Source organism: Cotesia glomerata, linkage group LG1 (genome assembly GCF_020080835.1).
Source record: "Cotesia glomerata isolate CgM1 linkage group LG1, MPM_Cglom_v2.3, whole genome shotgun sequence".
Classification (NCBI taxonomy): domain Eukaryota; kingdom Metazoa; phylum Arthropoda; class Insecta; order Hymenoptera; family Braconidae; genus Cotesia; species Cotesia glomerata.
This window is the reverse complement of record NC_058158.1, coordinates 29813648-29839773: the sequence shown is the minus strand read 5'-3', so window position 1 is coordinate 29839773 and position 26126 is coordinate 29813648. Positions and strand designations below refer to the sequence as shown.

The following is a 26126-nucleotide window of genomic DNA, read 5'->3' as shown; positions in this document are numbered from 1 at the left end:
ATACTTTAAATTTCTGACTGATTTATGAAAAAAGTTTTCGCCGAATTTAGATTAAATTAAAGTGACTTTTTCAATTTTTCAATAAAAAATTTACACGTAAAGTTTTACGTGAGATCAACGATTTTTCCGATAAAAGGTAGTCTACTTTTAAATGAAGTATGCTAAACATCTGAAACGTTTTCTGGTACGGTGTTATCAGACGTGAATATAAGTGTTTCTAACTAAACTTGACTAGAATTAAACCAAAGATAATTATGAAAATGTCAATGCCGTGATCATAATTTGAGTCTTCAAATTTTAAGTAGGTTGCTTGGAGCTATTCTCTGCAGAGACACGACGATACAATTTAATTTTAGGTCCGTGATTGTGGAATCTGTTTGTGGTTTCACCGCGGCACGTACATTCAGATCCGCAGCCTTACTCCCAGGGTAGATAAATTCACGTACCTATGAAATTTCATAATGTCACATTTCATCCCTCATCACGCCGCCAAATTATTTCACATTATTGCACATTTAGATATGTAGATTAGAAGTTATGTTCTCTTGAATCATAGTTAATTGGTAATTATTAATTATTAGTGTATTACGGAGTCATTCGACCAAAAGAAGAATTTCAATTCGGTTGTGTTGAAACAGTAATCGTCTATCAGATAAAAAAATTAAATTCTTTCATGAAAAATAATTTGTATCAGAATTATACTTTGAAATATTAAGAATATAACTTAGAATATATAAGAAATACATCTATGAAAATATTATAAAAATGCACAATTATTTATTTTAAATTATACAATTTTTTTAATACTCAAATTAATTATTTAATTGCTAACAAAGACTTTAAACAATTTATCTCAAGTTTAAGTTTGTAAATATGAATTATATATTTGTAAAAATTCGATTTCTTAGACATTTTTTTTATATCATCATACATGTATTTCTTTTATATTTAAAAATATATTTACGTATATTCAAAAGGCGAACATTAAATTCTGGTATCTTGTCAAACACTGCGTGTAATATTAATATAAATAGCAACAACCGAGAGTTAATTGTTTCATGCCACATGCAAGAACATTGAGACTAGTTTGGAATTAACATATAAGTTTACGTTGATACACAACATCACTATATTTGATATACACACACACACATATATATATATATATATTTCTAACTCGTAAGACTAATTAGTTAATGAGACAACTTCCCTTCGCCTTTATCTACAAAGAAGTTAATCACTGTGAGGGTAAGAGCGTAGGTACTACTTGGTTGCTGCCTGTCAACTCTAATTAGATTCTCCGTGTCAAAGCTTCTGTCTCCCTTTATCTCCTTCTATTCCTATACTGGATCCATCCAGAGTCTACAAGAACGCGAGCCAAGAGAAATGAAATTCCTTGCAGTGTTTCGTTAAATAAATTCACAAAAAATAATACTAATTAACTTAACGACTGTTGTGTTTGCATTCAGTACGAATAATTATTTTACTTTTTTTTTTTATGATTGTTTTTATCTAACTTTACCCAATTATTCAGCGTTTTCGTGCGGATATTCACAATAGAAACTCCAGAAAATAGTGAAAGGTAATAAATTTAATGAAACTAAGAGGATTGAGGTTACCAACGAATTTCAGATGCGCTTGCATACTAATTATTATATTTATTATTTAGATTAATACTATAATTTAATGATACGGTTCTGCATAAATATCGCTAATGTTTCAGAGTTTTTGTTGTTATTTTCCCCCAAAAATAATGTTATACATAATTTAATTAATTACTTAAACTGGACATGTTGATGATCTGCGTAATATTATTTATATTTTTTTGGAGCTCATATATAATATTTTATTCGCTTAATAAATTTAATTTAATTCTTGCGCCAGGTTTTTGATTATTCATGGACCTGAAGCTCTGAACGTTTTTTTATGAACGAAAATAAAAAAAAAATTTTTTTGCTTTTGGAACTGAAAATGGTTTTTCAGCTCCAAATAAAAACAAATAGCGCTAAAAATGATATATCGACTCCTCCAAAAACCGAAACTACCCCTCCAGCCACGGCAAAGACTTAGAGGTTTTTTTTTTAATTCTAAAAAAATCCTTACAAGGGTCCTTGGAAGCTGCCGATTTTTTAGTGTACTCCTAGTACCCCTCCACAAAATATAAAAAATCATCAGGCCGCTACCACTCTCGGAACTCCCTCTTCAGCCACCCTAAAGACTTAGGAATTTTTTTCAAAAATTCTAAAGAAATCCTTACAAGGGTTCTTGGAGGCTACCGATTTTTGAGAGTACTCCTAGTACCACTCCACAAAATATAATAATCATCAGGCCGCTAACACCCCCGGGACTCCCTCTCCAGCAATGCTAAAGATTTAGAGGCTTTTTTTAAAAATTCTAAAAAAATCCTTTCGAGGGTCCTTGGAAGCTGCCGATTTTTTAGAGTACTCCTAGTACCCCCCCCCCCACAAAATATAAAAAATTATCAGGCCGCTAACACCCCCGGAACTACCCCTCCAGCCACGCCAAAGAGTTAGAGGTTTTTTATATTTTTGAGATGATTTATTATATTTTGATTTAGATGATTTAGATGATTTTTTATATTTTGTGGGGTGGTACTAGGAGTACTCTGAAAAATCGGTAGCCTCCAAGGACCCTCGAAAGGATTTTTTTAGAATTAAAAAAAAACTCCTAAGTCTTTAGGGTGGCTGGAGGGGTAGTTCCGGGGCTGTTAGCGGCCTGATGATTTTTTATATTTTGTGGAGGGGGGTACTAGGAGTACTCTCAAAAATCGGCAGCCTCCAAGGACCCTCGAAAGGATTTTTTTAGAATTTAAAAAAAAAAACCTCTGTCTTTGGCGTGGCTGGAGGGGTAGTTCCGGGGGTGTTAGCGGCCTGATGGGTTTTTATATTTTGTGAGGTGGTACTAGGAGTACTGTAAAAAATCGGTAGCTTCCAAGGACCCTTGTAAGGATTTTTTTAGAATTTAAAAAAAAAAACCTCTGTCTTTGGCGTGGCTGGAGGGGTAGTTTCGGTTTTTGGAGGAGTCGATATATCATTTTTAGGGCTATTTGTTTTTATTTGGAGCTGAAAAACCATTTTCAGTTCCAAAAGCAAAAAATTTTTTTTTTTATTTTCGTTCATAAAAAAACGTTCAGAGCTTCAGGTACATGATTATTCAAGCAATACTTAAAAATTTTGTTCCAAAAAATTTGAATAAATATAATTAGTTTTATAATAAAAACGTATGCTTAAACTTTCATAGGGTGTAATGTAATTTAACATCAACACGCTCATGTGAGTTTAATATAAATTTTTTGTAAATATTGCATTGTAAACATTGTAAAAATTATTTGTTATTTCATTATAATTAAATTTTCCAAAAGAAAAATAAAAAAAAAATTTGCGCGTTAAATATTAAAATGCACGACGTAATTTAAAATTTTTTGTTATTTTTACACAACCGTTATATCCGCAAGATTATATTTAAAGCAAGAGCATACTAGCAGACAGTATTAATTTAGATAAAATATTCATTGTTAAGTGAGTTGTTTGTTTTAATTTTTAACCTAACGTGTAAGCCATTTAAAATCACTGAGACATTAATGAAAGTAGCATTTTCAACTTAATTTTCAGCAGAACTAATTTACCAAGTTAGAAAGTCTTAGTAGTCCATTTATATTAATGAAAACTCTCTTTGCTCAATCCCACCTGCTCTTACACTTACCTTGTACATTAAACTTTTTCATTTATCACCAAGTAGACCGTCGTTTACCCTCTACGTTTACAAATGTCCTACAGCGTCAACATTTTTGTAACAGTAATTATCGCCATCTTTTGTACTACCGCGATCGTCTTCCCTTATTATTTTTTCCCATTCTCCAGATTCTGCCTTCTCCTTATCTTTTCTCCTTCCATTCTCTTGATCCTCTGGAACCTGCAACGCTCTAATTACTTTTTTTTTGTGATGATAATAAAGGTACAGCGCTGCTATCCGGTTAATGTAAAAAGTATTACTGAACTCTGAACAAAGTCGGCAATACTATTATTAAACTTTTTGATCTGCTTTCTTTCTGTCCCTTATTTGCAACTAAAAAAATTTTTTGTTAAGTCAATATTTGCAATTTAACTTCTTTGCTTCACTTTGTAATTAATTTTTAATATTAAAATTTATAATATATTTCAATATTTACTTCCTCCTAATTTAAATTGAATTTCTTTGTTATCAACAAAAAATTTGCTTTAAAAGTTTATTGTAAATATTTAATGAGGAAAAGGCAATCTCCCGTATGTAATAATTCAATAAAAAATTTTTAATGAAAGTTTCATACAAACTTTTGAAATATTCGATAATTTTTTAAATTACTAAAGTGTCTTAATTTTTTTTTCACTCCACAAAGTTTAAGTTAAGGTTATAAATTTTATAACGAAAGAAAAGTTAATTGATTGGAATTTAGCAAGTTATTAATCTGATAGTGACGGGCAATTAATAATTTTTACTTCTATATTTATACATTATATATTATAATTATATGCTATATGTATTAAAAGTTGATGCAAGTATACACACAGCATGTAAAACAAAAGTAACATTTTAGGTACTTGAGGAATTCTATCATGTGGTTGCATTCTCGTAAATCCAGTGAGAAGTCGTTTATCGTGTGCTGAAGTACCTAAATCAATTAAATATCTCGCTGAGTTTGAGTGCTAACTCGGAACAAGTTTAATTTTCATTGGCATAGTTTTAATCTCAATAACTTTATTCGCGGGATTAAAAAAATTTTGTTTAACTTGAATGATAGAAAAATTTTTTATTCAACCCTTATGCTCCTGAAAATTAATCTACCTCAATACTAATTAAAATTATCCCAGCTGGAAAAATATGTACGTTTAACATACAGTAAAATCTCATCGTATATGATGCATATAAAAATTCTCTATATATTTATGAAATCTTAAAATAATGAATACAATATTCTTTTATCAAAATACAATTGATGTATATATTATATTTAATTAGCCATGATTTTTTTTATAAACCATTTCCAATATATTGAACATACATATGTTTTTCGCAGGGAATAATTCTAACTAACAATATTAATTCAATACTCTCTAAACAATTTTTAATTATACTTCACACTTTAATTATTCATTTAATCAATCAACAAAACTTCATATAGCTAGTTAACCTCCGGTATGTCATTGCGCTCGATGCATTTCTTAACGTCCCCGATGATAGAGGACCCCGCCTTGAGAACTTTCTGTAGAATTTTCCTGTCGCACTCCAGCAACTTCATGATAATCCGCCTCTTAACTTTGTATTCCATGCAAAAATTGCAATCTATTTTCTTGGCGAGGGCGCTGACGTTCGCCGCCAAGGCAGAGATATTTTTGTGCAAGCAGGCGAGCCGATTTTCACTGCGCATGCAGTCTTCAACAACCTTGTCCGCTTGGTCCTTTAATTGTATGGCATCGTTGTGAAGTTTTAACCGCTCTTCGCATATTTTATCTAATTCGACAGTGTATTTTTTATAGCAGACTACCAGAGCTTCCTTCATCGTCCGCTGCATGTTGTCCAACTCGGGTGTTTTTTTGTCGACGCACATTTTTGCGATTTCATCCATGCTTGCTAGTTCTACTAAGTAATCCCGGGTGTACGCAATTGCTCTTACAATCTAGGCAAAAATTATTATTGTTATTCTTATAAAATAGAGATGGAGAAGTAAACTACACTGTAACAAATCAGGAGTAATTTCGGAGTAAAAATAGATCTTAATTTCAAAAATATTCGGGTAAAGAGTTTTTGGATTGAAGTAAATTTTTGTGTAGCTAAAACAAATTTTATATGTCAAAATTACCAATAAATACTTCAAACAATTTTTCTCAAGTTTTAGTTTGTAAATATTGACAATTAAATTATTATAGAGAGAATTTCTCAAAAAATACTAATAGAAATTTAAAAAAATATTGATGTAGTTTTTATTCAAATATTAAAACTTTCAACAACTATTTTTTAAATTTTTATTCGATAAAAAAAAATAAAGAATTCACTCCAAGGAGTTCTTTAAATTAATAATATCCTTTTTGAAGTGAATTTAACTCCAGAGAGATTAAGTCAATTAAAAATCATCCGCTCCGCATTCTCTCCACAAATGACTCCTCAATTTTTTTTACAGTGTAAGGGAGATTATTATATTAAGATCTCGATAATTTACTTCTATCTGTGCTCGGTTATCCAAATTATCCAACTCAGTGATAACTATTTCACGAGTAACAGAAATTAATGAGGATAATTGTCGAATAATGCGGTGTGATTCCGACATGAGCCATTCTTGAGTGACACTCTGATGAACTGATGTGCCCACGCCCATCACCTTTAAATTTATCTTCGTTTCTTTTTATTTTATTTATTATTCTTACGATTACTCTCCCTATCACTCTTACTATTACGGCAAGGTTAAATTTTTTATTTTTGGCTTCCGTCTTAGTGCACAACTCCCGTTTGAATGTTCCAACTCAGTTCCTAGAGCTGAGTACAAGAAACAAAAGTTTCATATTCTCCTCAGTTGAACGTGCAAAAACCCCAACTATTCAGAGCTGAGTTATAAGATGACCTGGAGAAATTCAAAGTTCCGGCATTAAAAAACTGAAAAAAGAAAAAAAAATAAATAAATAAAAGATTTTTTTTTTTACTAACAAATAAAACACCAGACAATATACTTGATCTTTTTCGGGAAATAAACATTTCACGTTTTACATTTTCCTTATCCGGTCATCCGCAATAATCATTTTAAATTTACTTCCGCCACAGTTACCAGGGCGACCGACTCATTCCCGTCATTTGAATGAATAGCAAAAAAGGTTAGGGTATGACATGAGACATTACATTTTATTCCATCTTCCGTACTATCCTCAACATTATACATTAAAACATTTTTGCAAACGATAATTGAATTGTTAATTTTTACAAAAAAAAAAAAAAAAATGAAATAAAATTGACAGTTTTCATTATAATCATTGACAACGGTTTGTATTATTGACGTTACTAGGAAACAAATGCAATGAACAAGAAATTCGTAATTGGTCGCAGCAGAAGCAAACCTGAAGTTTGATTAACGATGAGAGCGTGTTGCATTTATGTGCGGTTTGTTCTTCTTACAATCATAAATATATTTACTAGTGCAAGTGTATGTACATCGTACAAGTATATTAAATAATTAATCGTTAAAGATTTAGATTACCTCGCTAATTTTCATTTATTTTTTTTCTTTATTGTTATCCATCGAACGACTTGCAATTTTTCTGGGTTAAAAAAGTCAAGACTACTCGTAATAAAATCTACAATAAAAATAAAACAAACGAATCGATTGTTCATTTTTCATGCGGATTAACTAAACTTAACGCAATGTTCACGGCGCACTGAAAAGTAAATACATATTGCTAAGAGGTTAGAGTTTAATTTATTTTTAAAATAAAAAAAGTTTAAAATAATAAAAAATTTCAAGAGCTTATAAAAGTTAAAAGTGAGTGAATAATTTGTTTAGTAAATAAATAAAATTAAAAATAAAATGGGGTCCTGCTGGTCAAGCAGATCGACTCAAGACTCGGACTCGATAATCGACATATCGATGGACCCCTTTACCGATACGACCAGACTCGCAAATATACCAGTGCCCATTGTTTGCGTAATTGGCGGCCCAGGAGTCGACAAAATGCGGCTGGGAAAAAATTTAGCCGCGGAATTTGGACTGACTGTGATAAGCTGCTCAGAGTTGATTCGGCTGCAGGTCTCTGCTGACTCGGAACGGGGTAAAAAGTTCAAAAAAATAATGCTTAAGGGTCGCAACATCCCTGGCGATGTGGTATTCAAAATGATTCAGCTTAAAATGTTAGAATTTGAAGCGCCCGTGGGTTTTCTTCTTATTGGATTCCCAAGAACTAAACACCAAGCACGTCTTCTACGCAGCCAAATTAGAAATCCTGATTTGGTGATCTACGTCTGGGCGAGCAGGCAGATGCTTGAAGACAAAATGTCCGGGCGAATTGTCGCGAACGAGCGATTCGATGACACCGAGCTTGCGGTAAGAGTTCGGATAAGAAAATTTTTACGAAACGTCGAGGATATCATCAGGATTCACAAAAATTTCGTTACTATCGTTGACGGACAGAAGTGCTTCAATGACATTTTTCAAGCTTGCTACAATGCGGTCAATATTGTACTAACCAAGCATGAATACTATCAGCAAAATCGTCCGACTTGAAGCCTTTTATTTTTCTTAAAATAATAATAATAATTATATTTTATTTTATATTTTGTTTGATGTATTTATCATTTAATTTGTTAATAAAAACGTCACAAATTTAACGGGATGAAAAATTTTCAATAGATGATTTACGAGGGAAAGCTGACTGACGAAGAAAAATTTAATCCACCGAAATTGATATCAATCGAAGGGCCAACGTTGAAGAAACGTCGAGATAGACGTCGCGAATGGAAGAAAGATTCGTAGAGGCTCCTTTTAGCCCCAGTCAGAGTTGCTTCCCCGGATGTTCATGATCAATTTAGGGCATTGAAATTTATCGAATCTTTGACAGCGTTGAATACACTTTTAGCTTTTAGTAGACTCCATCAGCGGTATGCAGTGTTATCTCTATTTACCTTTAATTTATTTTGTTTGCTGCTTAAAAAGACTTGTAGATGCGGAATAATTGAACAATTCTAAAAGTTTTCGGTCACGTAACGGTCGTCAGGATCTCCAAGTAATATGGTGGCCTTTAAGATAAAACCCAGTACATTATTTAGTAGTTATTTTGTCTAAGTCCTTTTTACCCGTTTCGATCTCATTTTCTTTTTTTTTTTTTTTTTTTTTTTTTCTGTTGACTCCCACATTCGCATTATTTACAAGTGCAAAGAGCAGGGTAATGGAAAAAGAACAAGTTTTATCGTATGATCCATCCTAGGAGCTTTTATTGTAAATAATTGAACAATCGTAGCCGAATTATGGGGAAAAAAAGAGAAAAAATAGTAAGTAGTGTAGCGCAGAATGTAAGATTGAGATAAATTGAATTTTCTTAAGATGTCACGTATCGTGAAGTTCCTTTTGCTGCTTCAGTAAGGGATGTGGATGCTACAATAGTTTTCACTCGTAACGCTAGACATTTCGTGGGGAAAAAAGAGGTCGTTTGGGTACTAGCTGGTATATGTACTTTAAAATGGTAACAATAAGCTCGAAAACTCTCGAAAATGGGATCAGACGGTCAGGCTATTTGCTGCTGCTGCTACTGGTGCTGGTAGTACTAGACCATCAGATAACTTGTAAAACTTGCCCAATCAGCCGTGGGATTGCATATCCCAGTTTCCCTAGCGGTGTAACCCAGACACAGTCTGGATCGAATATCTTTCTTCGCATGGGTCACTTTAATATTATCCTTTTCATATTGAAACGTTTTCATACTATTGTTATCTGCGGAATTAAACTTTTACATTCTGGCTCTTTGTAACCATAAAAGATCATGTCTTTAAACCTCACTGTCGTTAACTGAATATTTATGAGCTAGACCAGGATAAATGAGAGCAAAAAGTTTTTCTCAATGATTTACATATCTTTGTTTTATAAAAAGCAACTGAAGAAATGACAGATTTTTTTGAATGATTGTTTATTTGTTCATTTTATTTAAGATAATTTTTACTTCAATTTCAAAGCTTTTTGACAATTTTATGACTGAAAAAATAAATTATTTTATTTTATTTATTTGGAAATATATGCTAAGGCAGATGCCGAACGGCAAAGTGTATCCATAAATGTTTTATATAACATAGTATCACGTAATAAATACAATATTTTAATGGACAATAAATCATATACATAATTAAAGATTTAATAATTATTTGATAATTAAATAACTAGAATATTTTAAATTATAAAGAACAATTTGATATGTTTGACTTTAATTAATTATTAACTAATTAGTTATTATCTAGGAATTTCAAATGAAAAAATTAAGAATTTTATACGAGTGGGAAGCTTTATCGTTTTTGTGGTCATTAAAAATCGGAAATTTGAGTTATTGAACGTAAAAATTAACAAATTTTTCAAAAATTTGTAATTAATTCTTAAATCATTATATCATGATATTTATTTTAGATGTTTTATTTTTAACGCAGTATAAAAAAAAATATTAATATTGAAAAATTAATACATCCAATTTAAATTTTTTATCAAAAGTCAAAATTTCAGTTTGAGAATTTTTAAAGCAAAAATATTTATGAAATCTTAATAAATTAATTTTTGAAATCAATAAATTTGTTTGCAACAATATGTTAATTGTAAATCCAATTTTGCAGTGATTAGGTCAAAATACTATTACCCTGAAAGTTAATTTGAAATTACAACTTCAAACGTTCAAACCTCCCTTTGTTCTGTTCTGAGATGATTAATCTGTTATTCCAGTAGTGTAATAGTGCTCAGCAGAACAATGGACGAGAATTGATTGGTATAATCGGATTACAAGCAATTAAGATATTAAAGAAAACTATTTTATTGATGAGGCCGAGAAAATTTGACAAGTACAATAATGGTTATTTTTAATAAGCAACATTTCTTATATTGTTTCCATATTTAAGTAAGTCGAATGTAAATATCTTAAATATGTGAATCCTGTTTGGATCTTCCTCTTTGAATGATTGTTGACATATGCATAAAATCCACCTCAATTTTTGTAATCCCAACGGATACGTCATCTTATCTTCCGTATAGTAGCAGTATCTAGTGGATATAAGAGATAGAAAATAAAAAGAAGCAGAAGTCGAGGAAGTCTCGACAATGTTCCTTAGAGGGTGTATGCATTGCATTACAAGGCGCAATATTTTTGAGTTTGCTACCTCTGTGAAGAAAAGTATTTCCACTATAAACTGTACTTTATGACTTGCAATTTCAAGTTTGTAAAAATGTAAATAACACCAGGGATCCCTTGCTCAACATCTTTGTGACTATCCCGCTTCTTTTGAAAAATACCAGAATAAAAAATTCTTGGAAAATTTATCTTAATAAATTTGTCTCTTTATTTGGAACTATTACATACAAAAATGAAGAAAAAAAAGCCACATGAATTTCAAAACTAAATTAGTGATTTTTTTAATTAAAATTTTTAACATTATTCTCTTCATTTTACATTTAAATTTACTTTGCTTATTGAAGGTAAACATACCAATTATTGATACTGTAAGAAAAAAGATTGTAATTTTTTCAAGATTATTTAAAAATGCGTACGATTATCATTAACATTCTAGGTAATTAAATATACACAGTAAAAAATTTTTCGTCAAATTTAACACAAAAATTTGTGTTGATGACTTTTTTTTACACAATCTGTGTTGAATCAACATACTAAAATATTAAATTCTACACAAACATTTTTACACTTTACACAATGACGAAAATTTTTTTACTGTGTATCATAAAATAAGATAGAGTGCCAACAATTGGGCTTCCGTCGATAATTTTACTTTTACCATATTTATTTATTTACGCCAAGAGTTAAAGCACAAATGAATAAAAATATAATAGAGAAAATTATAGTTGAATGAATAGATTTTATAAATGTGATATATAATTAATGAAAATTAATACGGCTTATTACATATTAATATTTAAGTTATCATTTAGAAAAAGTATTTTCGAAAAAGCGAATGGTATTTCAATACAATAGTACGAGCATATCAGTAAATTAATATTCGTTTAACTGAATTACGCAAAAGCTATATCCAATGTAATCTTAAGGTTTCTCTCTCAAATACAACACATCGGTAGTGACACACTATCTCTGCAGGTTAGCTACCTATTCTAAGCCACACATGTTTGCGAAACCATCTAGATTGTCAGAGTTTCCGGTATTTCCATCGATTGTAGCTCTTCTCAATACCTCTTGTCTGCATATCCTCCACTCGTGTACACACATGTGTATCTGTTCACTTGACCATCAATGTTATACTGTAATACTGTAATACTCTCAAGCTCCTGCCTCGCATTTACATCTGTCCCATATGTACTGGATATTTTACATACTCTATTTATTATCATGTATTATTCATCAAAACTCTACATGCTTTTAACAATTTTCGAATATTATGCTTTAATTATTTTAATCATAAACTAAACTGGAAAATTCACTCTGATCAAAAATATTTTTTTCAATTATATATTTTAATAAAAGCTTTTAAAAATGGTCAACTATTAATTGAATTACTGATTTCAGAGGTCAAAGTGTAAATTTGTCACTCTTGATGATTTAAAACGTCTTGAGTTTGTAATTTAGGTAACCTAAATAATTCTTGGTAGATTTAGAGTTGACCTAGAGAAATTTTCTTGAACTTATTTTAAGATATAGCTTACATCTACTATTGATTTTTTACAGAAATAAATTAACTGGATTTTGTAAATTGCGTTTACAAATTTAAATTATTACAATAAAATAAAGACTTATTCATTTTTAATTAATAACAAAGTTCAACTAATAATAATAATTAACTATTTATTTTAAATAGACAATTTTTTAGAAATTTTTATTTGAATCTGAAAGACAATATTTATACACTTTGACAGCGTTCAGATATTATTATCAACTTCATTTATAAATAGTACTCTAATATTTGAGTGACTGATTTATGAAATAGAAAAAATTTGCATCAAATACACATATATTTATATTAAATATATATTTGAGATTATATATTTTTACTGCATTTATACATGTAAGTGCAATAACATTTTTTAAATATCTTTAATATTTTAAAGAGGCCAGAAGTTGAATATCAAATATTTATCTTACTTTTTTTTTTTTTTTTTTGAATATTTAATTCATAATTTAAAAATTTTTATTATGAATTCAGCAATGATTTTTTTGTATACCTCTAATATTCGTATTTTTCATGAGGGTAATTTTTTTGCTTGTAAGTTGGAAGGAAGGAAGAAAAGCATGTAGCTTAAACTTGAAGATACATTTTACGGATTTTTGCCCTTTTCCAGCAGTTTTCGACATCCAACTCTTTATGCTGCCTGCATACATCATTTTGTTCCCGACTTATAATACCCCTGCTTGAACTGCACCCACTAGCATTACCATCAGCATCACTACCACTGCTCTCCAGGCTCCGGTACATCCCCAACAAGAATAATAGACCTTTAGATTATCATTCCGATGGTACTTGAAGTCTTTCCATCCATCTTAGACTGAATAACTTGCGTTGCCTTCTTTTCTCCTTCTTCTTTTCCATAATTTTCTTCAATATTTGATGCTAATGATATTGCATCCAAGGAAAAGAACAACACACATAAGAATTTGGATTAAATTAAATTTTTCACCGTGAATACATCATACAGACAATAAAACACTAATTGGCCTAAAAATAAATTGAATCCAGGATCAATCCTTAAAGACCAGCTTTAATAAATCTTCACAATAAAAAAAAATTAAGGGTCTACGTTGTTAAAAAAAAAATTTCGCATTTTATCATTTTTTTTTTTTTTTTTTTTTTTTTTTTGTATTCACAGATAACTTTTCCTTTTATTATTATTCACCCTCCGAGTATTAGAAGCTTAACACCAACGACTTGGGGATTGGGATCTTACATATATAGATATATACAATATAATATATATCAACAGAACCTGCCTGTGGCCAGTAAAAGAGGAGACTAAGTTTGTAAGCGGAATGGCACTGTATATTATGTGCGAGTGTTTTGTAGAGGTAAGGCACTGCGGTGGTACACGAATCTGCAGATGGCTCAAGGAAATTACACGATTCCGATACGATTGTCCGCAAGTTAATAAAATAAATGGAACCGTGTTCCGATTTCGATAGTTTACCAGATGCTTTTAATGCATCCACAACAAACAACGTACACTCGTGCAAACAAAATTTATTATTAAGAGGCATGCTTATTATGCTTTGCAAATTAAAAATTGATTTTTTTAGCATTTGAATCCATCTGGATGTACCTTCTAAATTGAATTTTACAGTTTTATCTCTATTACTGGAAAACTTACAGCTTTTTTACGCAAGACAGTAAGTGTGTCATAAATCATAACTTTAAACGAGTATTTTCTTTTAAGGTAGTATTGTCGGTAGTAGAGTTACTGTTCAGAGTTTATTGAAATTTAAAAATTTTAACAACTCCAAAAACAGTAAAATTTTTAAAAAATAATTATTATTTTTTAAAGTTCCATAATTTAACAAAATTTTTAAACTTTTAATATAATTGTAAATCTTTAATTTTGAACATATGTGTCGAATAATATTTTTTCTAAAAAATTCAAATATTCAACTAATAAAAATTAAAACCTTGTGTACTAAACAGATTAAAAATAATTAAATAAATATGTATTTTATTGCGTCCAAAATTCAATATTCTAGATTGATAAATCATCGCTTGAGTAACGACGATATTGATTCCAGCATAAGGATTAAAGTTTAATCGATAATAGTAGTCAAGAATTAATGTTAATAGTTAATATTCCGGCTTATAAAACAAAATTGATAATTTTGTTGATATTGTCAGAGTTTTGTGGACTGTAACTACCATATAGCTATACTGAATAATCAATGGATTATTCACGATACACTGGAAGACAAAATTAGCAACAGGATTCCAGGCAAGTGATAAGTTACGTGAGTGTAAGATTTCTAGCCTAAGGCACTTTACTTCGTCTAGACAGCTCGGTTTCTGCATCTTTACGGACCACTTCACTTCTAAATAGCTGCAGCTTCATCGTTCCCTACATACAACACCATCCACATACACATACATCGTATATGTCTACTTAACTACAACTTGAACTACCTGTATCGCTGTACGCTCATATTTGAACTTTATCTCGCCAGTTTAATACCGTCATTTCAATGTTGTATAAAACAGATTTTATATCGCAATAAATTCAATCTCGTTTCTTCACATTAAAAATCTAAAACATTGATGGACAATTAATGGTGCTTGGTTTTAGTGAATCTCATTTTCGAATTGAATAAAATTTAAAAAAATAAATGAATGAAAAATTTTAGTTTTTTTTTCTTTTCCTAGCTATTGTATTTTATGACTGCCTTATCTTTTTTGTGAAAGAAAATATTGTAAAAAAATATCAATCAGAGAGAAAATAATGAAAATATCTGAGAACAAAGAACAAAGTGGTTTGAGTGAAAAAAAATCCGCATTTTCGTACTTCTAATAAAAATCTAAACCAAGACTCTGGCATTTTTTACGTGATCCGAGTACGCTAGATAGTCTTGGTATTACATCGCTATATCTTTTCAACCGAAGAGAGATTCTCTTTCATTTCACCTCTATATATATATATATATATATATAGATATATATGTAAACCCCATTTTGCGCTGTGTATAGTTTCGTACCCTTTCTCTCCAACTCATCTCTTTTGACGGAAAATATCAGTATATGCTTAACCGTGAAAATGAAATTCTTAAAATATTTAAGCCTGCATTTCACCAACAATTCCATTTTATAATATATAAATATAGATATAGATATCAATCCTGATTATTTTTAATAATTAAAATTTTTTCTACTTTTTCTGTTTCAGGTAAGCTGCTTATTTTATTAAATCTCGCGCTGTTACCGTGAGTAAGTAATATGATTAAACATTAATTTTGATATAAAAATCGGTAATATATACACAACATACTATGAAATCGTATTAAGTATATTCTGTTGAAAGTTACGTTACTTCGTTGTATTGGAACGTAAAGTGATGTAGAACGCCGTACTCATATAAACTCAGTTATATCTGTCGATATATGATTTTTATGTGGATATTTATATGCATTTATCTGTACAGTATTATATATAAATGTATAGAGGAAGCACAATTTCAAAATCATATGCTTCGTCTTTAGCATATATAGTTGTATTTATGTCGCATTCGGGAGACGTTCAATGTGCCGGCAATTTCTTTGGCAAGCCTGTCACGACTCAACGAGCATTGAACTCGCATAGAATAGTATTGAAATCTTGTATATTATTGAATTTATTTAAAGGTTTGTAGTATAGGTGGAGTTTCAATTTTTTTTTTGTTGAGTCTTATTCAGTAATCGGAATTTTCGGCATTGAATAAAAGCCACTTAATTGCAGAGCGAAATAAGAATAAAAATAAAATTTAAATTTAAGAGTTAAAATGCCGGACAAATTGGTTGTAGAGAAATTTGTAGCGCTGGCGGGTCGAAATAACAGGACTTGATCCCGAATTAGAGAAGGTAGGTCGTGGTAAAGGCTGCGGTAGAGGAAAAGTACTGAAACAGGGTCGAGGGTAGCCTCAGGGCTTCATATATAGTCGCTTGACTCTCGTGGCAAGGGTTTCCAACTGTTAGACTAAGGGGAAATTTTTTTTTAAGAGTTTTAAACACAAAAAAAAAAATTAGTGTAAATCCACGTATTTACTCTCCTGTTTTTATTAACTTCTTAATAAATTTTAGCTTTTTTGTACGAAGAAAATAAATTTTTTTCCTCACTTGCCTAATGTTTAACGTAAAATTAAAAATTAAATCAATTTTTTCAGAAAATATTATTAGTCACTCAAGATTTTTAAAAATTTTCAAAATCGTCGAAAATTAAAATTAAAAATAAAAAAAAATTCAATTTTATGCTGATCATTAGAGAGAGCATTCAAAACATGATAAACTTTTTGAGCCACACCGTAAAAAATATATTCATCTAAAATTGAAATTTGAGGTTTTTTGTTTAAATATTATTTCATTATTACTTAAAAAAATTTTTTTCAATATTCTAAATTCTTTTAAATTTTACATGGGAAAATATAACGCTGTTGCAATTTTCATCGAAGTGCATGGTAATTCAATATAAAAAAAATAAATAAATTAATAATAAAGATAGTTTGCGGGAAGTTATGAAGTAAAAATTGAGGTGATGTAAAGGTTTTGCTGATGATAGGGCAATGGTGGAAGGTTCACCAACAAAACTAGCGTTATGAGAAATGACAGTTACTGAGGGTAGAATGTAGAAAAGTGGCGTAGCTTTCAACTAGAAGAAAGTGCAGTACGAGTGGTACGGCTAGTCTCCATTCACTAAGTGCTGCAATTTATTTTATTACGTTGCATCTCAATTCAAGCTGCACTTTCTCTCAGATCTCGTAAATACAGATACTTGTGTCCTCGTCTATATTTATAAATGTCGACATGAATGTGAACATAAAAATCAGAGTGGAGAGACAGGCGAAAAGCAAGATAACAAGATCGCAAAAGATAGGGTGCGTAGAGTGCGCCTCGAAATAAGTAAGATAAAAATGTAAATATAACTAGGTCTCTCGTAGCCCGAAGTAAACTAAATGTGAGAGAGCTAAAACTTTATTTAATGAGTTGTGTTATGCCAAGAAGAGGTTCACTTGAGAAGACGGAAAAAAATAACCTCTACCACCACCAGCATCTGGCTCCGCCGCCACTACCGTCGCCACCACAATAATTCACGCCAAACCAGCATTTCTCTCTAGTATTCCACCGGAAATTCTCAGTGATGTTTTATAGTGGAAACTCGATTAAACGAACCGCTCTGGCGTTACCCAGGTTATCCCCCTGACATTTCATGCAACGGCACTAAACTTGTAATTGAAAGTCTCCTCCCTCCCCACCTGGTCTAGTGTAAGTAAAACTGAGACTGAGACCGCGGATAAAAGTCCTAGGACGGAGCAGGAGGAACAAAACTTGAATTTTAACTTTATATATTTCTTTCCTCAACTATTTAAAAGTATAATTTTGTCATTTCTGCACCTGTCAACAATATTCCCCCATTAAGGTAACTCGGACTCACAAGTTTATTTCCCGGGCCGGTTCTTTACTCATTTATTAGCAATATTATCATTTCTTTTTTAGAATTTTTTACTTATCTTATCATTTTTCCTTTTGTTTTTCGAATAAAAATAAAGAGAATAACCACTGTGATAAAGAAAAAAGTTATCGCGGACAAACAAAGTGTCCATCTAGCCGGAAGAAAATTCTTTTACAGCATTTTTATGTCTCTGACGTTGTACTTTATAGCGAATGTGAAAAATTTTTATCGATAAAATATAACAATAATTCTTCGCGGGAATTTCTATCTATAGCAGTAATATCGTTCAAGAAATTACGTTTGTTTCGTTACAGTCCAAAGCTATATAAATCAATCTAATTGTCATCAGCTTTGATTTTTATTTTTGTCATAATTCTTGTCTATATCTATGATATTGTCTTTATCTTCAATTATGTTTCAAAGCTAACTAGTACAATTGTTTTTGTAAAAAAAAATTAAATTAATGGTAATACTCATGCGAGATTGGTTCGTTGCTTTTAATTGAATTTAAGAAAATAATAGTAATAATAATAATAATAACATTTTTTTCTTTAGATGAAAAAATGAATAAAATAACCCTGATATCATTAAATAAAAATAACTGTTGACGAAATTGTTACAAATGTCTTGTTTTTTTGTATCGAATAGTTTTGGAAAGAATCGAGGATATTTACGTAACAAAAAGTGTGACATATACGAAACAATTAGACTGTAACTGTTAGAGATATCTCAGTATAAAAGACATCAGTAAAAAGCGAGTGATAGCCGGGGACAAGAACGGGGGAGTAAAAGAAGCAAAGAGGCAGAGGAAAATAGAAGGAGAGTGAAAAAGAGAGAGAGAGAGAGATATGGAAGAGGGCGCGAGTGAACCGTGGCGTTTGCGCTTAGGGGTTGTTGAGAATTCAACGGGGATGGTTTACTCCTAGGGTGGATGACGGTTGGTTACGGCAAGGGGAAGGCGTGGGATCGGTGAAGGCAGTCAGTGGCTCGCCGCGCGCCACAACGATCATCATTTCATCTCTTACTCTATTTGTAATCTTTTGTATTATTAATATCCTATTATTGTAAGTACTGTCGACACCATTGTTGTTACTCTAAGTATTATTATATACACCACCATCATCGTTATCGATACCGATTAGTTAAGTGATTACACTGGATTTAAACAGTGACAAGTGATTTTGCTTCATTTAATAATTACACTGTGATTATTGCGAGTGTAATAATAATTACTGTGATTGGATTTAAAAATCTTTAGAAAACTTTAAATCCTTGTGAATTTTTTGAACTCAGTGACTTGAATGTTGTGTGAATTTTTCTGGTGTTTTTAGTGAATTTATTTGAAAAATAGTGATGCATATTTTTTGAAAATAAATATTTGTATTTCTATTATTATTATTATTATTATTATTATTATTATTATTATTTTTGATACAGTAAATATCGATAAGGTAATGTATGGAGTTTGATAAAAAGATTTAAACTTTTTGATATGGCTGACAATACGCGGGCGTAACTACTGGCGATTGAATTGTTATTTTAGTTTCTCGTCATTAAATTTACAAAATGGAATTCCATTTGTTTGGTGAGCTGTCTTGTTCAGATTCAATGAAAAATGGTTTTAACTATTATTCAAACCGTGAAACAGCGAATTAACAGTGATCGTGATCGATCGGGATTATAATTAATTATCCGTATCCTTGCGTTGTATTCGTAATACCTATATGTGCATACAATATTTATATGAGAATAGAAATCATTCATTTGTACTAAGATTTCAAGAATATTATATGCATTACTGATTTAGGATAAAAAATAGGAGTAAAGTTGAAGAGAAAATTATTATGATTGAAGAGGAGACATTGAATTTTATTATAAAGATCAAAAAGATAGTCGCTATTGTTTCCTTTTTTTATCACAAAATCCGCTCTTTTATATATCAAATCACTTGATCTGCGACTTCTTTTATAATAATTTAGAGTTCTTGATCTTTTAAAATATAAAATTTTATAAAGTAAATTTATATCTAGATGTAATATCAAAGATTAAAGAAACTTCGGTACTTGAACATGAAATATAAGTAATACTATTGTACAACAAGAGAAGGAATACTGGGTTTCATAATTTTTTTTACTTTTCCTCAGTTGTATTTCTGGCTGAGTAAAAGAATAAGTATTGAAGAAAAAAAACGTTGGGTAGGTTAAGTTAGGTGGGAGGGGTGCAGGTCAGAAGAAAAAGAAAGTATAATAAGCAACTATTCTACATTTGAAAAGTTTTCAGTCGTAATGTTTTGCCGTTGTTGTGCAAGAATGACAGGATAAAGGTAACTGGGAAGGATAAAGTGAGCTGGTAGGAAAAAATAAATAAAATGAAAATGGAAATAAAAAAAAAAAATAAAGGATGTATATGTCTAAAATAGTAAAATAAAAATATACGTAAAATTGTGAGACTGGAAGAAACTGGTGTGGGAAAAAAAGGTAACGAGTTACACAAAGTAACGGCGTAATAAGAGCAACAAAACTTACGGACAATGTTCTAGGGTCACTCGTAACTTGTAGCGCGTTATATGACATCATGTACGTCCAACAACTGTGACAGCTATAAAGAGATAGACACAACTTTGAAATATCTAGTGGTGGATATTTTTTTTGAACTATTATTGCTAGTCGTTTTATGGCAGAAAACATTTACGTACTTTTTTTTAATTTTAATTACTCGGTTTTATTTACTAACTTTTGTTTTTTTGATGGTTTTTATAATGGAGAGTGAAGAGCGAATAATGAGAGTTTACTAACTTGAATATGATGATAATTAATTTTTTTTATGTAAATAATATATTTTATGTGGCTGTTCTACTCATGCCGGTGTAATCAGAAATTAAAAATATAAAAGTATGGAGTTGAAATAACTTTAATAAACTTTTTTTATAATTTTAATTATTTCTTCTAAATACATTCCCATTTCTTGAATAAGTTTTTTTTTTATTTTTAATACTAAAACGCTTGGTATAAAACAACGTGAAATTGAAACGCTTCTTCTGTACACGAAGTATAAAAAAAATTTGTGAATTTTATTGAAAGTTTCATTGAACTAGAGACGAAATTTTTTAAGTTAAACAGACGTATATACAATTCAAGCAAATAGTTGCCCAATTATTCCATATAAATTGAATTGAATCTACGTTTTTTAAGACAAATAGATCCTTAACTTTAAAATGGTTATGCATATTTTGAAATCTTTATTTTTCGTTTTAAAACGAATTTGTTCAATGTTTTGATAACGGTATTAGTGAAAAGTGTTCGCATTTCCTCTTTCCCAGAAAATGTTTGTCCGTCGTAATAAGCAATAAGCAATATTTCAAGCACATTAATTTGCTAAGTCGGTCACATGATATTCGGTCGATTTATTGCAGAAATTATTTTCTAGTTTATATTTTCATGAATATATATTTTTATATTTATTTTATGTTTTCATATTTTGTTTAGCAATCATTTTTATATTATTTTTTTAAAATTGATATTTGCAAGCAATGACTTAATTTTTTCGGAAATAAAAAACATTTTAATTAATTTGTCATTGATATTTAAATACATATATTTTTTCAAATATATACATGGGAGATAAAAAATAGTAGCGTATCAATTTCAAAAAATTCACAAAGTGTAAATATAATAAAAAAGTGAAACACCGTCGACTGTGTTATCGAAAAATCAAACATAACATTACCCTGACGCAGAATCGGAGAGATACACGAACAATGATCGGGAATTTGTGAAACATAGACTGCCTGAAGCAAATCAATTTTCGCTACAATGGAGTTCTTTAACAAATTTAATTCTCAACTATTCAAATTATATATTATATATTATATTGATATATATTTACAACCATTCATTCAATAATTTAGGCATAAAATTATTATTATTATTACATTCAAACGTTAATCATAATTTAAATATCTAAAATAATACCCGCATTGGCTATTAATTTTTATTTCATCATTCCACTGCCGTAGATTTTGATGAGGAGTGTATTATTTTAAATTCAGCTGATAGGACGAATAATTTCGCCGAACAAAGAGATTCAAAATTTGACGTTTAAATATCATACCACGGTATTATATTAACTCTATACATCACCATTTTTGTATTTACATTTATATTTCTCTTTCTATTTCCATTTGGTCGTTTTTTTAAAGTACAATCGGAATTGACTAAATTCAATGGCATATCAAGAAGTACTTTGCATACGCGCCGGTAGACTGCCTGAAAAATCGAGGACCGTGACAGAAATTTTCAAAGTAAAAACATAAATATATTCGTTGCGAGATTTACTATTCACATAAACACCCACTGCATATACATACATACATATAAATATTTTTACACAAAAGTATATCCTCCGAGATACATACGTAACTAGTGTACCATACGCACGTTTGATTCCATTGGATTTAACGTCGCCGTGCTTATAAATCAAACTAAAATCGATCTTCTCTTCGTATTTGTACTACTTGAATGCATATTTTAAAAAGTAAATAAATACGAAGATCGTCTAGCTTAAATTTTTATTTCGTAGAACTATTTCTCTAAAACTTTTTCATCTCCACAGTTTCACTTGAATTAATAAAAAAAATTTCCAACATTCACAGTTGTCTCATTCTAATGCTGGTTTTCGTAGTTTTTCGACCTACTTGCCGGCTTTATCGCTCCTTATAATTTTATACCGTCTAGAGCTCTATGATACTGGTAGTACAAGCTCTAGGTAAAGCCAAAGCTAAAGCTAAAGTCTCAGTTAAGAAAAAGTAAAAGGAAATAAAAAGGAAAGTATGTAAACTAAGATTCTCGAGAGCTAGCTAACCTCAACTCCTATCTATATTATTTTTTAAAAAGTCATACGTGACATTATTATTATTATATTTTTTGGTGCTCGGAAACACGCTCATCTTCTTCCGGTTTCTTACTCATGCTGATTTTCTTTTATATAATGTATTCTGGCATCTTTGTGACATACATCTGTATATATGTATCTATATCTACAGAGAGCGTTCAACTGTATACATCTGTAGAGTATTAGTCGTTATATACATGCAGTCACGTCGTTGATGTATGGGCTGAGCGGTAGATCATACTTTCAACGTACGTTCATTCTGCCCTAAATCTCCAAACGTTCTTTTTTAAAATCATTTTTATTCTTTTTTACATTTCACTTTTTCTGCACTCTTTGAGCAGCATAAAAATATCGTAAATTCATGCATCATTTTATGATAAAAAATCTAAGTCGAAAATATTTATTCGTCAATCGTTTCATATTGCGGATATGTAAAAAGAAATTTACATAGAATTGGATGTTTTGAACAGTTTTCAGTTTTGATTTATTTGTTTTTATTGATCTCTTTAAAATCTTTCTCTACATAATAAAAAAAAAAAAAAATTAACATAATTCAAGCGTGAGAATTAATTAAGAATCTAAAAAATTATTTTAACTCATTTCATTATTCTGTACCTACATTTTATTTAAGACAATGACATTCGAAATGATTTTATTGGTCAATTTCTTTTTGTTTACGTTAATTTTTTTTATAAACTGCTGGTAAAATTTTTGGATTTTAGTTCAAAATCTATAAAATAATAGTTTAAATCGAAGTACTTAGTTCCAAATATTTTATTTATGCAGTTTTATCAAAAAATTTTAATATTCGTTGATTTTTGATCTTTTAAATTTCAAGATATTTTTTAATGTTAACGACGAATTAATATTTATTTACTAACAATACATTCATATCCATATTAATATATGTCGACATTCAAATATATATTAATGAATGTCCTCTAAATAAATGACATTAAAATGATTTAACAATATAATATAAAGCATATAATTCATGTTATGATGAATAAATGTTGGTTTATACAAACATTGATTAATTATCGAATATCCGTTATCATCATCATCATCATCATCGCAAAACAAGTATATTTTAGAATTATCAAAACATTTAAAGTTGGACAATACATGTTACGTCCAGAGTCCCGGGTTGAAAAATTTAAACTGATTTTAAGCTAAATGATCTGCATTTGAACTTATTGATCTGTATTTGAACTTTAAAAAACATTTTTATCGGTATTTGATCTACTATTAAAATTATTTTTGATCTGTTTTAAGTCTAAATAACCTTTTAGTAAAATAGTTGATCAGTTATGAATATTTTATGCTGTTTCTAATCTAATAAGACTAAAAAGTTTTAAAAGTTTGATCGGTTTTTAGTCTAATTAATTTGTAGATGGACTTTATGTATTGTTTTCAAATTCAATCTGAAATCTTATACTATTTTGATCTACAATTTTCACTCTAAATGTTCGAAGGCCAAAAGTCGACTAAGATGGCGACATAATTTTTTTGACTCAAAAGTATCTCATTAAAAATTATAATTCGCATTTATTTGAAAAAATAAATTAATATAAAATATATATTCATGCGCTCTCTTGTTTTATGAACTGAACGTCGATTATAACCTTACATCTGTCATATTTATTTGTCATAGCTTAACATTTCATGAATTATAAAAGTTTTGTAACTGCGAATATGAGTTGCAGTGATAACTAATAAACTTGTATTAACATACGTATATAAAATAGTTCTCATCGTTTGATTATGGATCTAAATCTAGAGTTTTCTAATTATCGATATTAAACACAATGTGAATACATCGACAAGATTAAAATGTTGACAAGATGACAAGATTAATATTAAATTTTATACGTTCACGTATCATTTAATGAGCAGTATTCACTATTTGGTAGTGCAAAGAATACCGTTTGGTATACATTGCACTACGAAATAGTGAATGGTCACTATTTCAGTTTCAAAGAATGAAAAGCCGTGCCCTGTAGAGAATCTTCGAGGACATGAATAAAATAATAATAAATAAATTTATTATTATTATTAATATTATTATTATCAAATTCGTAAAAGGTCGGTTTTTGGTACAGGCGATGAAAAACCGACTAAAAATTATGGAACGTTTTGGTCTGTTTTTGACCTTGATGCAATCAAAACCAGCTAAATGATTGTGACAAAAAAGTCTGATTTTGGTCTTGAAACAATAGAAAACAATTTTATTATAACATTAAAAATGATCTGAAATTGGTCTGAATTGAGAATAGTACGGGCAAAAACAGATTAAATTCTTATATAAAATAGATACACATAATAAAATTAAATTGAATGAAAAATATTAAAAATTTTCATTAATCATAAAACAGATTAAATTTTTTGACCCAGGTCGACGCAAACACAATAATTATGTTTATTAGGTTCCGAATTTTAGAACTAGCTACTTAAAGCCTTCGTTCAGGGTGGCGGGAACCTCGCCAATCGGTATTTTGAATGAGTATGCGGGATAATATGATTTGTCAAGGGAATGGCCGATAAGCAATGATTTGAAATTACTTAATTCTTATAATTCATTCTTTTATCCATAACAATTAGACCAGGTGGTTATATTTACATAAAGAAGGTAACAACAAATTATACCTGGTTTTTTTGGACAATAAAAATGTGCGATGAAAAGCTGTCTAACCGCTGGCTCGTGCTGACTCGATGCAGGTAGAAAAAGGGATAGTACCGGAGATAAATGATTTTCAATACCGTAAATTCGTTTTATGAATTACTTTTATTCAAAATACTCCATGTTAATAACTGATATAATTAAGTAAAGGTTATTTAACTGACTGGAATTATTCATAGTTCTAACAGCTATTATAACTAATATTCGGTTTGCATTGAATAAGATTTTAAGTTAATCTCAAATTATATAAATATATTTTACTCTTTTACTAATCATAAACTACCTATGTGTGATTAAGTATTAAATAATAATTTTTAGAGTCTTGAAAATGCTCAATGAGAATTTCTCTTTACGTTTATTACTGTTTATTATTATTTACAATGCGCGTGGTATTATTTACTTAATATTTCTTTTACCTGGGGAAAGTATTACCGAAGATAATTTACAATAGACTTAAATTCACCGAAATAACTATTGTATCTTTTATTCGAATGATTTCAGGATGACAGTTAAGTTGATCGCAGGATTTATTAATGATTTTATTATGCGCGTCCGATTTGAATGATTTAATTAAACCGGGCGGGGGATAGACATATACTCGTTTCAAAGTTTTTATTTCGTTTTTTTTAAAATTGCGTCTAATTGTTATTCTATAGAATATTATATATAATATTTTCTTTTACCTGAGAAAAGGTATTATCGAAAGTAA

At 29.8% G+C, this 26126-nt stretch overlaps 2 protein-coding genes across 2 annotated transcripts in view; one reads left to right on the top strand and one right to left on the bottom strand.

The window, feature by feature from the left end:
• The window catches only part of LOC123258506 (disks large 1 tumor suppressor protein), a 308892-nt gene that overhangs the window by 52355 nt on the left and 230411 nt on the right, over window positions 1-26126 (top strand). The gene's annotated exons all lie outside the window — the stretch shown is intronic.
• Window positions 5142-6672, bottom strand: LOC123258687. The gene is made up of 2 exons (XM_044718854.1): window positions 6215-6672; window positions 5142-5674 (listed from the first exon to the last, which is right to left on the bottom strand). Exons 1-2 carry the CDS (start codon window positions 6368-6370, stop codon window positions 5180-5182), a joined length of 651 nt encoding a protein of 216 aa, XP_044574789.1. The 5' UTR covers window positions 6371-6672; the 3' UTR covers window positions 5142-5179.

What these genes read in the sequence shown, in the direction of transcription:
- LOC123258687 (XM_044718854.1), bottom strand. Translation starts at nt 6,370, where the DNA reads ATGGGCGTGGGCACATCAGTTCATCAGAGTGTCACTCAAGAATGGCTC. An exon ending in ATAACCGAGCACAGATAGAA is followed by an intron (nt 5,675 to 6,214) that starts GTAAATTATCGA and finishes ATTTTTGCCTAG; the next exon opens with ATTGTAAGAGCAATTGCGTA.